The sequence below is a fragment of the Balaenoptera musculus genome, chromosome X (assembly GCF_009873245.2).
Source record: "Balaenoptera musculus isolate JJ_BM4_2016_0621 chromosome X, mBalMus1.pri.v3, whole genome shotgun sequence".
Classification (NCBI taxonomy): domain Eukaryota; kingdom Metazoa; phylum Chordata; class Mammalia; order Artiodactyla; family Balaenopteridae; genus Balaenoptera; species Balaenoptera musculus.
This window is the reverse complement of record NC_045806.1, coordinates 34,957,804-34,977,055: the sequence shown is the minus strand read 5'-3', so window position 1 is coordinate 34,977,055 and position 19,252 is coordinate 34,957,804. Positions and strand designations below refer to the sequence as shown.

The 19,252-nt window shown below is 51.3% G+C and overlaps 1 protein-coding gene across 9 annotated transcripts in view; it reads left to right on the top strand.

The window, feature by feature from the left end:
* The window catches only part of BCOR (BCL6 corepressor), a 114,193-nt gene extending 95,228 nt beyond the window's left edge, over positions 1-18,965 (top strand). For 6 of the 9 annotated variants that reach the window (XM_036839818.1, XM_036839815.1, XM_036839817.1 and 3 more), the window contains 11 exons: positions 410-463; positions 935-1,121; positions 6,605-6,865; positions 7,183-7,527; positions 8,131-8,456; positions 8,773-9,027; positions 13,913-14,079; positions 15,274-15,419; positions 15,835-15,912; positions 16,115-16,271; positions 17,802-18,965. In XM_036839818.1, the coding sequence (XP_036695713.1) occupies positions 410-463; positions 935-1,121; positions 6,605-6,865; positions 7,183-7,527; positions 8,131-8,456; positions 8,773-9,027; positions 13,913-14,079; positions 15,274-15,419; positions 15,835-15,912; positions 16,115-16,271; positions 17,802-18,093 (2,268 nt within the window). In that variant the 3' untranslated portion in view covers positions 18,094-18,965. The remainder of the gene's footprint in view (positions 1-409; positions 464-934; positions 1,122-6,604; positions 6,866-7,182; positions 7,528-8,130; positions 8,457-8,772; positions 9,028-13,912; positions 14,080-15,273; positions 15,420-15,834; positions 15,913-16,114; positions 16,272-17,801) is intronic. The other 3 variants (XM_036839823.1, XM_036839824.1, XM_036839822.1) reach the window with 3 other exon arrangements.
* The last annotated feature ends 287 nt before the right edge of the window (positions 18,966-19,252 follow it).

Sequence of the window (19,252 nt, the reverse complement as noted above, 5' to 3'; positions counted from 1 at the left end):
TAAAAGACTGCATGACATTTACCTATCAATCGCTTTGATTTCTCTGCCGTTACTGTACGTTAACAAATATACCTAAAAGCGCTGCTTAGAATGCCTTACGTGATACTTGGTGGAGGTGTGTAGCGGCCGCATGTCTGTGAGATTCGTGCAATTTTTTTTTTTTCACCAAAAAAACAAACCAAAAAAAAAAAACAAAAAAACAAACCTTGCTTAAAGGGATAGAGTATGTATTTAACTTGCTAGTGAATGATAGATGTTGTATAGGAATTTCCTTAAGATATTTTACTTTTAATTAAAAGATAAATAAAGCCAAATTGTTTTGCAATGTTAAGAAAAAAATTGGTTTATGCTTATAAAAATGGATGAAGTTATCTAAATGATCCATTGAGTGCCCATTTTAATTACATAGATGGAAGGATTACAAGAGGACAGTATTTTATGTCTACCCGCTGCTTACTGTGAGGTCAGTTCTTCAAATTTTTATTACTAGAATCTTACATAAACCTTTTGAGTTAAATTTCATTTCCAAATATACAAAGGGAAGTTTGTGGGCCATGGTCGTCTTTATTCATTGTGCATTTGTTTTCTTTTCTGTTGTGTTTTTGTTTCGCTTTCTTTGCGTTGTGTTTTTGTTTTGTTTTATTTACCTTCGAAAGAGAATGTCTGTCTCTATGCCACAGCGTATGTATGGCTATACATACACACCGCATATATCTCTACATACATATGGCTTTATGAATAAAGAGTGTGTGACTACTTACATATAGACACTCTTACATTTTTATCGTTAAATTTTAAAATATCTCAGTTGTATCATAAATTGTGGTTGGTTTTGGGCAAACTTTTCTTTGAAGATACTTTCCTTTAAGGTAAGGGCAGTGAAATAGCTTTGGTGGTAAGGTGTGTCTTTTTTCCATCTCCGTTCTCTTTCTAGCGTGCAATGATGCGCTTCTCAGAGTTGGAGATGAAAGAGCGAGAAGGTGGCCACCCCACGACCAAAGACTCCGAGGTGTGCAAATTCAGCCCCGCTGACTGGGAAAGGCTGAAAGGAAGTCAGGACAAAAAGCCAAAGTCGGTCGCCCTGGAGGAGGCCATTGCCGACCAGAACGACAGTGAGAGATGTAAGTGAACCCAGGCGGCTCGCGTGTGGTACCACGTCGGTGGGAACGGGGCGATTCCGCTCCCAGTACTGAGGGAGGTGAGAGGAAGCAATACGCTTCCGATGGCCCAGCATCTGCGTGGTGGCTGTTCGGAGAACGGGCTGCTCTGGCCATCCTTCCCAGCTGTGGATTGCAGGGCTGGTTGTCCTTTTGAGCACTGCGGCATCCAGGAGTGAAGCACCTATGAAATGTTGTTTCCTGGCACGCATCTCCTTTTTCCGGAGAAATGCTAGTCCTGTAGTTAGTAATAGTCTAATACAGCAGAGCAGAGGAATGGCAGTGCAAGACCTCCAGCGTAGCAGGTATGTGTTCTGTTTTGTAGCAGGTACGGATACGGGTTTTTGGTAGCAGTGGAATGACACTTGCAGCCAGAGCCAGACCCTCCAGAGTGACAGTCTCCTATGGGAGGGAATGGAGAGTACTCGGATTCTCCCTCCAAAGGCAGAGGTTTCGTTAAAATGAGATGAGGGCTGATGAAGGCACCAGAAAGATGAGCATAATTATTTTCTGTGGCAGGCTTGTTTGCAGTCATTAGGAATTGACAACACGCTCCAAGGGCGTGGGATAAACGAGGGCGTTCTTCCTACCAGACGGGGTGTTATTATGTTTTGGAGGCAAAATTGGAGAGAAAGCTAGCGTTTGCCTCGAGTCACACTCTGCGGTCCCAACAGCTGCTCCCCCACTGGGGTTGACTTCGGGCTTTGCCCTTGAGACTTCCTGGGCTAATGAGATGTGTTGGCAGGAAGTGGAGGTCTTTCTCCCGCTTTCTTCAGTGTGCGTGCTTGTGGCCTGCAGCCTGCTCCAGACCCCAGAAACCTCACCGGTGATGGTGAATGAGGGCATCTAGGTGAACGTCCAGGACAGGGTGGGCGTGACATCCTCCTGAGACAAGACAGTCGGGGGTGGTGGGCACGTTTGGGAGGTCCGGGCCCTTGGACCCAGTCGTAGGGTCGACGTTCCCCCGCACGCTTAGGTCGTGGGTGCCTGATGCAGTTCGGGAAGATTATGGTCAGCAACAGCGTGTGCTTCTCTCTGCTGCTTGGAGCACCACCCTCCCCCAGCTCATCTTTGGGGTCAGACAAAGGCCTGTGGCCAGGGTTCTGGGTAAGCCACACCGGGACCGGTTTGTCCTACGTGGCTCCCGTAGAAGGGGATTTCTGTGGCTAGTCAGTGGCGGCCTTACCCGAGCGATGGCGCTCTTGATGTGCCTGGAGTAGACGATTCCGAGCTCCTCCTCCTCGGGATTGGAATGAAAAATGGAGGGTCCAGGCCACCCTGGAGTAAAGCAACAAGAAAGCCTCCCTCCTTGCCTATGCTCACAGCTGACACGCAGCCCTTACCCTCCTGAGTGGCCTCATAACTCAGCTCTTGGGGAAGTTTCTCAGAGAGATCTGATAAAAGTGGGCAAGGCCAAGTTCACGGGATGCACTTTTCTGAGGAGGGGATCTGCCTGTTCTGGGTGGATGGTGAGGGAGGCTGGAGGAAGGGAGCGGGAAGTTAACAGTCCTCGAGTCTTCTTGCCCTTTTTTCCAGCAACATGGCCAAACCCAGGGTGGCCGCTGCCCTTCATGTCTCAACGGCCTCACCCCGCCCTTCTTCCCAGAGAAGTTTGTGTGTGTCCTTCCCAGTCTTTCCTGCTGAGCGTGGAGACAAGAACTCGGTGTGGCTGATGGCGAGCAGGGCCTGAGCCCCAGATGATTCCGAAAGCCCCCTCCCCCCACTGCCTGCCTCCAATCTCAGACCGACCGACGGGTCTCTTCCTGGAGCACCCGGGACATGGCCCAGTGAGCCATGAATCGCCACCATGGGAGGGCGGGAGAAGGGTTGGGGAAGGTGAGGGGCTCCGTTTGAAAGACTGGGGCAATGGAGGTGGGTTCACCATCCACCCTCTGTCTTGTAGAGACTTGTGGTTTGTAAATAGTTGGTCAAGAAAGGTCACCTAAAGGAGCCATTGTTCTTACTGCCGCCTCCGCATCCAAGGCACAGCAGGTGTTCATTCCATTCAGCTGGAAATTAATGGGCCTTCTTGTTCTTGGGCCATCATGTCTTGAGCTGATATGGGCTCAGGTCCTTCTCATGGGTGTCGGTGTGGCCGAGAGCCGAGCTGTGAGCACATGGGAGCTGGGGTGGGGATTTGGGGCGGGCAGGGGTCACAAAGAGGGTCCAGGACGCCTTCGAGATGCCTTCCCCCTTCTGAGGCAGCCCCTACCCATGGAGGGACCAGGAGCTTCTAAGATGGTGGGTGCTGTTTGCACGGCCCTGGTTGTCCCAGTGCGGGTGCATCTTGTTGCTAGGTGCTTGTTTAAAAAATGAATTAACTTGAAAACACAGTGGCCAAGATATTCCTTTATTCTTTATGATCACACGGGTGGCTGAGTTAAATTTTTATTTTGGAAGTTCACCAAATGAGTTTGGAGGTTCCTCAGACTTGGAAGTTCATTACTAGGAACCCTCAGTGGCATTTGAAGATGGGGCAGGGCAAGGAGGCATTGGTCCCTTCCTTCTCAAACTTGGAGTAACCATCTCCCTTGCCAACCACTTGGCTGGGACAGACCTAGGACCTGCTCAGTGGCAATGCCTGGCCAGGAGCTGGAGGAAGCCTCAGTCGAGGGGCTTCATGAAACTTCTTTGCTCAGGGAACTTCTCTTCCAGCTGAGCACCCGCACGTTTGTAAACTACTTTGGAACAGAGATCCCCTGCACTCCTTCTGTAGAGGGTGTAAGTTTTAACAAGGTTAGCCCTTACTGGAGGTGCTATAGTTAAGCTACAGAGAAGGGGATTTTAATCCTGGGGAGCCTTCCAACAACTCAGAACCCTCTCACCTTGTTTAGGCCTCACTGGGCATGGCTCAACAGTGGTGAGGGTGCTTTTTTGCCACGGTGACTTGTAAATGTTGTTATGGTGATGCTTCTGTGAGGTGATGCTATGGCACAACCGTAATGAATTATGGGATATATGTGCTGTGAGTCATATGACCATGCTGCAGGGAGCAAACATTAAACCTCAAACAATACAGCCACGTTCACATCTTGCTTAGACTGGGTGACCAAGGGCACGTGGCTTCCCGCTTTTAGAAGGACCAAAAGTAGCAGTGATGGCAAAGCCTGATGGTTAGGATCCCCGTGTATCTAGTTATCTCCCCATCTCCTTTGTCCTCAAGGGTAATCCTCCTGTGGGTCGTGGTTAGAACAGTCATTGAGAAGCTCCAAGTGACACGGAGCCTCTCCCCCATAGCTGGTGGCCATGGGTATCTTGGGCAGTCGGGGTGGGTGTCCTTCAGGGTTATTACTGGCCTGGGTAAGGTCACACTAGCGTAAGGTCTTGGGGGGCCTTAGCTGAGGGGAATTGAGATCTTTGCCCTAAAAGGCTCCGGGGTTGGAGGGAAGGGTGGATGGACCTAGTTTGGAAAAAGAAACTTTAAAATTGGACATGGGGGTTCTTAAGGTAGCCCTTACATTCCTCCGTGGATCCCCTCCCACGGAGCTTTTAGGGAAGGCTGATTGGACCAGAGAAGTCCAATGGTGTAACCAGGAGGGCTCACCTCTTAAAATTTCATACATTTTAGGCCTGAAATTCAGGCTGGTCTGAAAGTCTTGGCATCTTTTGGTTAAAGGGGTTTTTCCAGCCTTTCTCTGTGCTGAGCCCGGCCCGTGATTATGAAGCCCACCCCCGGGAGGAGGCTAGCAGTAACATTCCCACTTTACAAGTGAAGGGGGCCGAGTTGTAAAGCGGCGCCATTCCTGCCCGAGTGTTTAAGAGGGTCACAGAGCAGCCGGAGTGAGAGTTGCAGCGCGCCCTCTTCACCGGGCCTGCGGTAGCCTGGGCTGCATCACCCGTAAGCACAGGCCAGGAGTTTGGGGTTTCTCCTGCTGCCATGACAGGAGACCCTCGCGGTTGGGGTGATTCTACCATTCCGGCAAGAGTAGATGGGGATCTGTTCCACCTTGGGATACCCTTGGAGAAAAGGTAAGTGGGTTCCACCATTGAGAACACAGGTCAGGCTAGCCAAGGCCAGGGTGAAGTTCATCCCCACAACTGACTGCCATTAAATGCTGGGAATGCCCCCAAGAGAGGCTGATCAGGGGACCAGCCGGCTGGGCAGAAGTGGGAGTGATACTTGAAGTGGTCTAGGGAGAGGAGGAGGAATGGGTGCAGCATGTGAGGGGTGTGTCCATGATTTCATCTAGAAAAACGGGCTGTGGGAGCTTAGCTCAGGTGTTAACGCAACACCAAACTCATACACCCACCCCCACCCCCGGCCGGTGATGGACAGGGTCATCTTACTTAGGGGAACTCTTTAACATCACAGTGATCATTATGGAATTATTTGTGTGTTAGAAAAAATGTGACCAGCAAAGCAGTTGAACTGTTTCTTTGGCTAGAGCAAAAGTGAGGAGTGATGTTAGGCTGGGCTGATTGGAGGAAAGGCCCCAAGTGGATGCTAGGTTGAGCAGAGGCAGCGGAAGCAGCACAGGCGGAGCTGGGGTGTGAGCAGTTTAGCCCAGCCCCGCCCACCCTGCCCCCTGTCCCCCGCCCCCCATGAAGGGGGTTGGAGTCTTGTCTTTGGAATGTCCTTAGATGCTTGCCTGGGAAGGAAGGCGTGGAGAAGTGCCAGGTGGGGTGACTGGTGTCCCCGTGGGTGTGCCTAGTGTCACTGAGGGCCTTCTTCCTAGACAGGAAATAGGAGCAGCCCTTTGATGGCAGTGAAATGCTTTTCCCCCCACGGGTGTGGAAAGAGGACAGACGGACTTGTGGCAATCTGGTTGAGTTCTTTGAAATTGCCCTTGACCCTTGTGTGTGCACCAGGAAGCCTTTCCTTTATCTTTGCCAGGCTCCTCTTCCCTTGGTCTCCCAGCTTCCCAGCCTCCCACCATTCTTTCCCTACCCTCTTTCTCTTCACCCTCGCCCCTGCTGACCCAAGTGAACATTGGTGCTATCTCTGTGTAGATAACATTTGGGGGATATTTGGTCTCTTTAGGACATCAGCCTTTTTTGTTTATTACAAAATAATGACCTCAGCAACTGTTTCCATAGTAATTTGTAGCTCAGCCCTGGATTGCTTGGATCTTACTGTGAGGTCACTCACCCTCAGCTGAACAGGACCCTAGAGGAGACCTGACTGCCAAAAAGTAAACCACCTTGGAGGTGGCACGTGCCTATAGAAGGATAATCTTGACGCCTCACCTTGACTCTCCTGCTCCAGTTACGAACAGGAAGATGGGAAATTGTGGGCTACACGCCTCATTTTCTGCTTTCTTTGCTGGTTGTCTTCAGCTGCCCTTCCTTTGGGAGGTTGTCTTTCTGAGGGTTTTGTGCTTCCAGCGTGTGAGGCCCCTGGTCTCCGAAGGAGGGTCTGTTGGTAGCAGATTGCCTTGGGCATGGGGGTCCTGCCTGCTCCTGGTGACCTTTGTTCCCTCCTTTCCGGGTTGTCTCCCCTCCCCTAGGCGAGTTTAGTGCTGGAAGCAAACACGACCCCTTCGAAGCCCCAGAGGACAAAGATCTTCCCGTGGAGAAGTACTTCATAGACAGGCAGCCCGCCAGCGAGCCCCCCGCCGACCAGGCGGCCCCGGACGCGCCACGCAGCCCCACCCTCCGGCTGGACAGAAAGCGCAAGGTCTCTGACGACGGCAACCACACTGAGACCACCGTGGAAGAGCTCCCGGAGGACCCTCTGCTGAAAGCCAAGCGGAGACGGGTCTCCAAAGGTGAGCTCGGTTTGGCTTCGGGCCCGCAGGGCCGGAGCGGTGGAAAGTTCCAGTCCTACCCTGGAGCCCTGGGGGGAGCCACTCACACCTCCCCACCCCCCCCCACCCCCCCACCCCCAAAGCCAGGTGCCGGGGCTGGAGCCCAAAGATGGCCAAAGGCAAATAGGCCCCCTCCCGAGACTTGGTGACAAGTTCCAGCCAACACAGTGACCACACCCCTCCCCTCCCCCACCCCTATTAGTGATGTGTAAGACAGTTTGTTCCCCACCCCCACCCCGGGGGGCTTCTTCATTAATTTGTAGTTATTTCTCCATTAGATGACTGGCCTGAGAGGGAAATGACAAACAGTTCCTCTAACCACTTAGAAGAGCCACATTATAGTGAGCTGACCAACCTGAAGGTGTGCATTGAATTAACAGGGCTCCATCCCAAAAAGCAACGCCACTTGCTGCACCTTAGAGAACGGTGGGAGCAGCAGGTGTCGGCAGCAGAGAGCAAACCTGGCCGGCAGGGCAGGAAGGAAGTGACCCAGGCGGTTCAGCCTGCGGTCACCCCCCAGGGCAATAGCATCTCCGAAGAGAAACCTGGCAGGAAAAGGGCAGAGGCCAAAAGCAACAGAAGCTGGTCGGAAGAGTCCCTTAAACGCAGTGATGACGAACAAGGTACGCACGGGGCGGGGGGCGCTCCTGGAGGCTGGATCACCCGCCCTCTGTGGGAAATGGCCCTGGAGGGGACCTGAGCGCCATCCAAGTTGACAAGAGTAGCGTGTGGCAAGCGGGGAGTTTTCTTCATGAGGTCCTTTCAGCCTGCACACTTCCTTATGGAATGTACAGTGAGGCGGGAGCTCGACTTCCTGGGCTGCTCCTCACCCGGCCCGCGGCTGGGCAGGAAGGGAAGTCTTGGGTGACCCCAGGCGCTTATCAGCGCCCTCATTCCAGCCTCAGGCTGTCCCCAGTCGCCCTGTCCCGAGCACCCAGGCCCCCCACGGGTGGGGACGGGAGAGCAGGAAGGGCTGGCTTCTGCCCTCTCTTGCGGCCCTTTGAAGCAACTTGCCATTTGGCATTTCATGGGTTAACCTATTTGCCGGTTGAATGTGGGATAATTAAAATATTAATGCTTTGAAAACATAATTGGTATATCTTTAAAAACTGAAGCCGCTCCAATGATCAGTGCTAACAATGGGCTTTTCTTTCCTCACCGGCTACAACTGTGTAACGCCCGCTTCTTCTCCCCCTGCCTCCCGCCCTCCCCCACTGTGGATTCAGCCTTGCCTGTGTTCTCCGGCTCTCCGCCCATGAAGAGCCTTTCATCCACCAATGCAAGCGGCAAAAAGCAGACTCAGCCAAGCTGCACGCCAGCCTCAAGGCTGCCTACCAAACATCACAAAGTTAAAGAAAGCCAGAAGGCAGATGTGCTGTGCACGGACGAAGAAGAGGATTGCCAGCCTACGTCCCTGCTGCAGAAATACACCGACAACAGCGAGAAACCATCCGGGAAGCGACTGTGCAAAACCAAGCATTTGATCCCTCAGGAGCCCAGGCGGGGCTTGCCGCTGCCAGGGGACTACTACGTGGAGAATGCCGATGGCAAGGTACCTCTTGCCCCTGGCTCTCCCCCGCCCCCCGGGCCTGTGCGAGCACATCCCGCCTGCCTACTTCTCTGCTTCTGGGGACAAAGTTTTCCTTTTCCTGAACCCCTCCCCCAAAACGTCACTGCCCCTTCCTAGGGGACCTGTCTCCTGGGTGGTGGTGAAGGTTCCAGCTAGTAAAAATGCAACCCCTTCCTCCCACCCCGCCTCCCCCAGACAAAGAGGAGGAAAAGTGCTTTCCTCCATTCAGGGAGGAGGGGAACCAGGCGGGTGGTGGAAGGACAGCCTGAAATGTGTGCGCTGCCTGGTTTCATGATAGGTGACCGTCCGGAGATTTCGAAAGCGGCCTGAGTCCAGTTCCGACTATGATCTTTCGCCGGCCAAGCAGGACCAGAAGCCCTTGGACCGTTTGCAGCAATTGCTACCAGCTTCCCAGGCCTTGCAGCTGCCATGCTCAAGCTCCCCCCCAGAGACCACGCAGTCCCGCCCAATGCCACCGGAAGCACGGAGACTTATTGTCAATAAGAACGCGGGCGAGACCCTCCTACAGCGGGCCGCCCGGCTTGGCTATGAGGTGGGCATCCTTGTGGGTGCCCCGGATTCAGGATCCACGGGCTGCTGCTCCTTGGGTGGGGGACACGCTGGCTGGGGACGGGGGGCGGGTCTCAGAGCCCAGCCCCCTCCACGTGGCGGGCTGGGCTAGGTGTTCCAACAGGGTGTTTGCGTTGGCCCCGCTCACACTGCCGGCTCTTTGGTGGCTTGTTCAGTCGTGGTGTGAAAAGAAAGGCAGGCCTCTCTGATGTTCCGTTCACGTTCAGGCAGGTAGGCTGCTTCGGCCATTCCGGCTCACTTATCTCTGATATAAAATCTGACCTAACCCAGGGCTTGGCGACTAGGGGAATTTTAATGAGCCCTTTTGGATTCTGAATAGCAAGAGGGAGAGTAGTTATTAGCTCTATTTTGGGTTACTTGTGCTGTTTGGGGCAGAGTGGTGCCCCTGTGGGGTAGCGGGTGGGAAGTGTCTGTGCAGAGCAGGGGTGGGACTGGGGCAGACCTGAGCAGTCTCTTTCTGAGAGGGCACAGGAGCCGAGGGCTGATGGGGGGGGAGCGGGGGGTTGAGCCTTGCACAAAACTCCCTGTCCACACCACTGTATCCCAACCCAGCACGGCTGATGACAGTGATAGCCTCTATCGCTAGAGCAACATAGACAGAAAGATAGCTGATATCTTTCTAAGCCCGTGTGATCTGTAGTAACTCCTTTCACCCTTTTAACATCTTCACGTGGGAGTAACGAGTACTAGCCCGCTCTTGGATGAGGAAACTGAGCCTCAGAAGGGTTAGCTGATACCCGTACAGGTAGCAATCCAGCAGTGCTCCACAGCCCACCACGCTCCTCACCAAGACTGGCTCACATTGCAATTGCCCTTTTTACAAGTTCAAAACCTCTCTGAGACAGATTACTCCCTCTGCCCTGTGCAGTTCCCCAACCATACTTGTCAGTAGAAATTGTGATGTAATAGCCCACAGGGCAAAGGCATTTTTTTGTGCTGGCATCAGCCCTCTGGGAGTTGAATGGTGACAGTAAAATGCGGCTCAGCAGGCTGAGCGTGGAGGTGTGGACGAGCACTGGGGTGGCAGGACCCAGGCTGGCCCGGAGCCCTGGCGCCCACACCCTCAGCCAGCTCTGTGCCCCTGTCCCGTGTCCCCCCCGCTATAGTGCCGTGAGCCCTTCAAGGTGTGCCTGCCTTGGCCCTAAGGCATGACTGTGGGTGGGAAGTTGGAAGCGCTAGGTCTATGCTTAGTTTGGGGGTGCTTTTTTTTGTTGTTGGTTGAATGTGCTGTTGTTTATATCTACACGTCTCTTGGAGACCTCTCCATTAGCTAGAGAGCACTTTCTGGTAGTTAGCGCAGTTACTTGCAGGTGAAGTCCAAGGAGCACCCAGTTGGTTTCCCAAGAGCTGAGAGCAGCAGCGCCTAGGAGGACAGAGCAGATGTTGCACATAGCGCTGAGCTAGACCCCCCGTGGTTGAGAAAATAGACTCCTTGCTTCCAGCAAACGTTGGAGGTGGGGGGGAGCCCCCTAACCCCAACTTTTGGGTTAGGGTTGAGAAAATAGACTCCCGCTTCCAGCAAATGCTGGAGATGGGGGGGCGCGGTGCTGCTGCACCCACCGTGGAGGGCGGGGCTCCTAGCCCCACCTGTGAACTTGGCATCATTTCCAGCAGTCTCCCTTTGGGACCAGATACCTCAAAAGACCCTCGTTGGTCCTCTAAGACAGTTTCCATTTTGGTTTGGTGGGTCTGAGGCCTGGACCAAGGGGCACTTGATCCATACTTTTTTAGGCTACCTGGCCTTTGATTGCACAGGAAGCCTTGGGAATGTTTATGGCCGGATTTGTTTTTTTCTTCAAATGTAAATTTCAATATGTAGATTACACAGATCACCGGTTTTGATGCTGAACATTGTGACCAGTAGATGAACGCTTTCAACTTTGAATCCAACTTTCTGGGATTTCTCTGGGCAGAATTTTAAATGTTGGGATGATGGCCCAGTTGGGGGATGTGGCAACTTAAACCTTTTAAAATTGAAGGACAGTTTGCTTAACCAGATAAGGGTGTGGTTTGAACATACAGTTTGGGAGGGTTTTCCTGAAGTTTTGTCTTCAGCATTCTTGGTTATTTTCTTCTGCTTAGCCAAAGATACCATGTGCAGTAAAAAGGCTGTCTGAGCTTTATGTCATGATAATCTGGTTCTGGAAGTTTAGAAACACACTCTGGCTTCAGATCCGCGTTAAATAGATCACTTGCGTGGCCAAAGACCTCAAACCTTTCCCTCCCGAGAAAAAGGCTTCTATTTCGTAGGCTAAAACGCCAGTGTGCAACCACATGCTTGTGCCTTTAGCAGTGCTGGTTAAATTTTCTATGAATTGAATAAATCATGTTTTTTAAAAAGTTAATGAGGCATTTAATTAATTAACAACGTCGGGTTTATGGCCTTTATGGTTACATTTTGCGGGTAATGGCATTCGGCTTATAGCCGCTTAACAGAGAGTTGTCCAACAAAAGCAGTTTGATTTTGCTTGGGAATGGGTGGGCTGCCCTTCAAACACTCCCGTTTATTTCTAGCGGAGAAAGTAAACCAAGAAATGTGTTGCGTAGACAGACTCGCCCGGCCTCTTCACCTTTCAGTTAGAGAAACTGTTGGTGACGACGGTTGCCATCCATTTAGAGGCCATCACCCTCCCAGCTAGGAGAGTGTAGTTAGCCCACTTGACCCCCAACAGAGAAGACCTGTGGGATGCTCGTCACAGCTGGATTGCATCCCTCTAGCTGGGGCCCTCTTGGGCCTTTTGAATCTTCCCAGCTGACCAGGTACCAAAGACCTGAGTTATAGGTCTAGTACTTCATGTTAATTGAACTTGGGGGGTTTAATATCTCTGGGCCTCAGTTTCCCCAAGTGTTGAATGAGGATAGTACTACCTTCCTTTCCTGATATCTCCTGGGTTCCTGTGGATGACAGAAGACGTCCTCATCTGGGGAAATGAGAAGCACTGTGTAAATAGTGGTATCAACGTGGTTGAGTTAGGACAGCCGTGGCAAAAAGTCTGACCTGGCCGTGGGGCTACTGCTGCCTTTGCTGCCATCTTCCAGGAGAAGAGAGTTGACTTACCCATCAGCTTGGACGGCCTTTCATTTCTAGGTACCCTTGAATCGGCCCTAGTAGTGATGAAGGTTTCCAGGTGAAGGCCATGATTGTCACAGCAAATAAACCCTGGGTTGAGTAAATTGATCTGTGCACAGCAGTTGGTGGCGTTCAGACCTGATCCCAGAGCCACGTGACAGGGCCTCTCCCTGGCTGGGGCACACAACTCATTAGCTTGCAGCCGTCCACTCAAGTCTGGCTAGTGAGGGCCTGCTAAAAGAGCAGCAGCTTCATGCGGTATCCTGGATACCAGGGCCCGGGGCAGGTGGCCTGGGAGCCCAGAGGATTGTGGGCTTTCTGGCAGGTTGGGATCTAAACGGAGAAACGCATTCGTGGGCGTGCCTTTTCTCTTCCTCCTCTTGTTTTGGAAGGGAGCTGCCGCAGTGACCTGAAGTAACAGGGCACCGATGGCCAGGTTTACCAGCATGCCCCATTAGGTTCACGTGGTGAGCAAATGGAACATTCTAGTTCGTTCCCAAGTGAGTGGTCACCTTTGATTGGCGTGTCCTCCAAAGGGCATAAAAGGTTTTACAGAACCCATCTCGCACTTATGGGTGGCTAGAATGACCCCCGTTTTAGGTTTAACAGATGAGTTACCTGAGAGATGTCACAAGGAGGCCTGATGGGAGACCCCATCCCATCCCGCCTTACCCAGCAGACCATGTGTTGGGCCACATGCAAGCTCTGCCTACTCCCAGCTCTCAGAACCTGACAGCTCTCTGCTGGGCATGACTTACCCAGTGTAAACAGTATAACGTGTTTTCTGGTGGCAGATGCTTTCGATGTGTTTGAAAACTTTCTTAAGGTAATAAAACATTGAATAAATTACTGCTGTGCTTACTGGGAGTGGTTCATATTAATATTTTAACAAGCCAAAGAAATAAGATTAATAACAGTGATTCTAATGCACAGTGTTGACACAGAACCCTTTTGGGGGGAGGGGAGGGTGAACGTTTTATTTGATTCTTGAAATGTGGAGGTTGCGGCATGTGGTATATCAGGTTCCTGTCATTAACTTGAGTAAATATGAAAATATTAGACTGATTCTGCCCCGAGAGGGTGGAGTGAGGCAAAATAGAGGGTGGGGTTATTTGAAGCATTTTGTGTCATTCCTCGAGGATGGAGAGAGAGAGCTTCTCTTTAACTCTGCTTAACATACAAACAAGAGCATCTGAGGCCCAGGTTCTGATTTGGGGTCTTAACAGGCGGCGCGAGGATGTAGCTGACCTGGGTGTCCCTCCTCCTCTAAGCTGGGGAATGTTCTCCGGCTGATTTAAGCTCTCTTTAAGCATTGGTCAACCATACTTTTATCTAAACTTGTGTTATCATCCACTGCCACCGACTGAACGGACCCATCAAGTGAGAATGGTCTGTACTTGGCAATGTGTCATCTAAGATGTTAGCGGCCGTGACACCTCTGTACTGGTCACGTCAGCCCCTGGGCTGAGGGCTTTCATCGCTATCCGAATGCGTCCTCTCAGCAGCCCTATGGAAGCTTGGAGAAGTTCAAGGGTAACTTGCCCATGGCCAGGCCACTGGTGCATCAGAGCCTTAGACAACACTGTCTGCATCTCCAAGCCCTTCGCACGTGCTCTTGCCCCCCACCAAGATGCCTGCCTCCTGCCCGTGCCATAGTGGGCTTTTGGACCCAAGGATGTATGCCTTTGAAAGTGGGCACCGCCAAGCTATGAAGAGGTCACCCTTACAAGGTTCACTGTGTGGTGGTCTGATGGCATCTCCTCTCCTCTCCCCATAGGAAGTGGTCTTGTACTGCCTGGAGAACAAGATTTGTGATGTGAACCACCGCGACAACGCGGGTTACTGTGCCCTGCACGAGGCTTGTGCAAGGGGTTGGCTCAACATTGTACGACACCTCCTTGAATATGGCGCCGATGTCAACTGCAGTGCCCAGGATGGAACCAGGTCAGTGGCGGTCTTGCTCTTGGCCTGGCCCTGCGGGGGCATAGGCAGTGGTTCTCAGGGTGTGCGGGGAACCCCAGAAGGAAAGATGGAGAGTGAGTTCCATGTAAGCACACTGATGGCGAAGTCCTCTAGAATGGAATTGAACAGCTCTTTCTGGCAAATTTACATCGAACTGTAAAACTTTGTGACGCTATCATGGACAGAAGTCCCTGAAAATGTTGAGCCTGCATGAATAATCAGGGGTGTTCTCTTTTAAGACCCTGGACTCTTCACCAGCGTCTGTTGAATCACAGTATTTAAAATATATGTGAGTTGGAAGTTCCAGGTGTACAGACAGGTCCAATGGCGACTGGCTTGATAGGACCTGCCGTGTCCACCCACATCCCCGGGCCTGGCCCCCACTCTGTCCTTGACCTCGGTTTATTGGCCAGAGGCCCAGGCCTGAGTCAGCCCAAGCATCTTCCTGGTTGTGCCTGGGATGCTACCACGAGGCAGGGCACTGGGGCTTTCCTGACAGTCAGAAAATTAGCAAAACCGAAAGGTATTTGGTGGTTCATGGTTTCCAAAAAGCATTCTTTCTGGATGGCACTGCGGACAGTGTTCCTGACCCCAGCGGACACGGGCAGGAGGACTCTGTACCCTCCTGAGAACTCGCCCTGCCTGTCGACTGCTTCTGGGCGAGAGGGTTGATCGCTCCTCTCCAAGTTGGTTTCAGGAGAGGTTCCACTTTGCCCCTAGTTTCTTTTACAAACTGCACTTTTTTTGTTGTTTGTTTTGTTTGTAACGGTATAACAATTGCTTGTCGTATTGGCTTCCATGATGCTGGGATTCTCTCCCCCCGCCGTAAGTTATCTTCTTACAGTCTGTCACTGTTTAAGTTCATTGGAAACGTTTTCATCGTGGCCTGAGTTCCTCCCTGGGCCGTGCATTAAGAGAGATTTGCATTTAAGAATTAGGCCTGAGATAGTCCCTTCACCTGTCCTGTAAAGGGTTATGTGTCGAAATAACAATTTGTCGCTTGACCATGGGCCAGTCAGTGCCTCAGGTTCCCTATGTGGAATGGCAGTGACCGTACACTCACCTCCTCGGTGAAATAGCGCGCCTGCGAGGCTTGGCCGCACATGCTCCATTTTGCCCTGTGTCGCTAGAAGCAAGCGTCGCGTGCACAGGTGTAATCCCCCGCACCTCTCCTAGGCCTCTCCATGATGCTGTCGAGAACGACCATCTCGAAATCGTCCGCTTGCTCCTCTCCTATGGTGCTGACCCCACCCTGGCCACATACTCAGGTAGAACCATCATGAAAATGACCCACAGCGAACTTCTGGAGAAGTTCTTAACAGGTACGACAGAGGTCAAGAAACGGTCTTGTTCAAGCATCTAGACGGTGACTTCACAGGCTTTCACCTGGGTTCCCCCTACCCCCACCCCCCGTTTACCCTAAATGACACTTTACTGGGAAAAGTGGCCTAACGTTAGTCTGTCAAAGAAGAGATACACACTTAGAGTTTTGCAAGGGAGGGCTGGAAAACTCTTAGCTAGCCAGGCTAGCTTTTGTTTGGCAGGCTGGGGCGGTGAGGCGGGCAGTCCCTCAGGAAGGCGGGTGGACGCGTGGGTAGGTTTCAGTCAGATACCTGGAGGCGTGTGCAGTGGGACTTGTCGGGAGGTGACACCGGCCCCAGCGTGAGATGTTCCCGAACTCCAGCAGCATTTGCCTCTTGCCAGCAGGCGTTATCTTGTTTCTCTCTCTCTCTCCAGACTATTTAAACGACCTGCAGGTTCCTGATGACGGTGACCCCGGTGGCTCTTGGGAGTTCTACGGCAGCTCTGTGTGTGGTGAGCAGCCTTGTTCGTTTCAGTTGGGCGGGACGTGCATGAGCTACAGAACGTTTCTCTCTGGTGCGGGCGAGGGCTTGCGGGGGTGGTGGTGCTGTGAGCAGGGCTCGCTTGGGAAAGAATTTTTCCAGGGTCCTTTTTGGAGAACAGCTGGAATCTTGCTCTAGCTTACTGACCTCTCTCTTGTTTGCCCCCCGGTTAGAACCAGATGATGAAAGTGGTTACGATGTTTTAGCAAATCCCCCAGGACCGGAGGACCAGGATGACAGCGACGAGGCCTACAGCGACACATTTGAATTTGAATTTTCAGAAAGCCCCCTTTTGCCGTGTTATAACGTCCAGGTGTCCGTCGCTCAGGGGTGAGCGTGGCCAGCGTGTGGTCGAGAACCAGCCCAGCTGCTCTATGGGGTGGCAGGAGTTAGAAATACCCTTCAGCAGATGAGGGTGGATGGGGGTGGGGGGTGAGTGAATTCCTCACCAAGTGTCCACCGACCTCACATAATGCAGTAGAACTTTTCCAGAAAAGTTTGGGGGGTGGGAGGGCTCCCCAGCAAACTGCCCTCATTGGAGCACACCCCTAGAGCCCAAAGGACACGGGAGTCAGTGACTGGAATTGCACAGTTTCAGTCACTAAACTCTTGGGGAAGGGATCCCCCCCAAACGGCTACCGTAGGGGCCTTCCAAGGCGCGTGAGGGCCACGGGACGATACTGATGTACCCTCTTCTCGTATAAGATTAGAGAAAGCCATATGTGGCACCTGGGATCTTATGTGTCTTCAGATTTGCTTAGATCGAGTCTTGTCCCCACGGTCGGGCCACTGTGCCCCATGACCAACCCTTCGGAGTGAACACGTCAGGAGACCTTGCTCTGCTGTGTGTTGACCCCGGTGCTTAAGGAGTAGCATCCTGCTTGGACTCTGAGGCTGGGAACGTGTCTGCCTTTGTGGTGACATTCTATTCGGGATAGAGATCATAAAGCGTGGCAGGGTACCAGGAAGGATTGTACCACCTCCCTTCTCGAAAAAGCCTCACTCCCGGAAGCATTGAGGGGCGGGTTGGAGGTGTGGAAAAGGAAAGGAAAGCCAGGTGACCTCGAGTGTTTCTCGCGCTCTCTCTGTGAGGGCCGGAGGAGAGGAGAGATCAAAGAGGTGTTCGCCATCTCCCTTGGGTTGGCATACAGACTGGTTTTCCCCAGTGACTAGAACGGGGTGCATCCACTTGGAGAGGGGTGACCTGAGTTGTGGCCAGAGCCAAGGCAGCACTGGGGTGGCCTGCAACGAGCCTCGTTCAGGGGCGCTGCTCCTGCTTTTGTCTTAAGTTGGCTGATCCACCCTAGATGGTCTCTTAACACATGCACATGAGTCCAGAGTTCCCCCGCTAGAAGTAGATCTTCCGGGCTTCCCTGGTGGCGCAGTGGTTAAGAATCCGCCTGCCAGTGCAGGGGACACGGGTTCAAGCCCTGGTCCGGGAAGATCCCACATGCCGCGGAGCAGCTAAGCCCTTGCGCCACAGCTACTGAGCCTGCACTCTAGAGGCCGCGAGCCACAACTACTGAAGCCCGCGCGCCTAGAGTCCGTGCTCCACAACGAGAAGCCATAGCAATGAGAAGCCCGCGCACCGCAACGAAGAGTAGCCCCCGCTCGCCGCAACTAGAGAAAGCCCGTGCGCAGCAACAGACCCAACGCAGCCAAAAATAAATAAATAAATAAAACTTAAAAAAAAAAAAAAAGAAGAAGTAGATCTTCTAAGGACAGTGAGAAGTGGGGTGGGGGTGGGGTAATCAAAGTGGAAGTAACGGGCCCTTTCACCGCCAGGAGACAGGTAGTTCATAGTTGGGAGCGCTTCTAATTTTGCCGGAAACTCAAACCACTGTCCTTTCTCTGGTTCAGGCCTCGGAACTGGCTGCTGCTTTCAGACATGCTCAAGAAATTGAAAATGTCCTCCCGCATATTCCGCTGCAATTTCCCAAATGTGGAAATTGTCACCATCGCGGAGGCCGAGTTCTACCGGCAAGTGTCAGCAAGTCTCTTATTCTCTTGCTCAGAAGACCTCGAATCCTTTAATCCTGAAAGCAAGGAGCTCTTAGATCTGGTGGAGTTCACGAACGAGCTTCAGACTCTGCTGGGCTCATCCATGGAGTGGCTCCACCCCAGCGACATGGACTCAGACGACTACTGGTGAGCTCGCCGGGGCCCGCCGTGTACAGTGTGTCATAGTGTTAATCCTTGTGCATATGTGTCATAATACGACTATTTCTGTAAAGAAAGGACACTATTACATATGAAAATATCTCTTCTTTATATAAGAGACACGACTCCAGTCGGAAGGACTTAGAAACATGTTTTTTTCTTTTTAAACTTTTAAGTCAGTTTTTATGAAATTGTTATAATGTTTCTTTACTTTTCAATGCACACATGCTTTGGGATATGTTTGTTTTTACTCGGAACAATTGTTTCTTTTCTTTTTTAAGGAGAAAAAAAAAAAAATAAGGAAAAGGAGCTCCACACTTTGACTTAATTTCATACAAAGCTCCGATGACAGAGGCCATAACTGTTGAGAGAGTGTGGTCAGAACCGTGTGGTTGGTTTGGGGGGTTGAATTCGGGGAAGGCACTTGGCGACGTTGTAACTTTATGTTTTGTTTACAGAGTACCTGCTCAGGCCAGGTCAGTGCTACTGGATGTGATCCAGTAGTGTGTAATATAAATTCAAACCATATCCACACACAACAACTAATTGTATGAAACTTTTATATCCTAATTTAAAAGCTGTGAAATTAGTTTTCACGCATCAAACCGGATTGTTTATATGTTTAAACATTTTATGCTCTTATTTAAAGAAGACTTTGAGCTATTTTTTTCTGTACCCTGTAAAATACTGAAAACTAACATAATATGTTGAGGTTGCTTGAAATTGTACATAAAACTAAAATTTTCTGAATTGTGTGTTTATGTTTGAAATCTGTGTTTTAACTTTGTAAGTAAATTCTCTGCCTTTGTATTTATATTTTACAAAAATTTTCTTAAAAGGCAATAAACCTGTTGAGGAAAGGAGAAAATTGAAGTACCTTGTTTCCTATGTATTTTCCTAAAACATTACTGTTGTCACAGTTTTTTTTTAAAGTGGTGTTGATAGTCGGTTCCCTATAGATAACTTCAGGGCAATTTATAGTCTCTATAAACTGAAACAGACTAGAGGATTTCAGGAGAGTGAGACTCTGAAGACAATTTGAAGTTCTATCCTGAAAACTCAATTCATAGACATACATGTTGATGTTTCTCAGATCCTTCTCAGCCTTATCTCCTCTGATGCCCTAGTAGGCTTTTACGTTGCCTTTGACC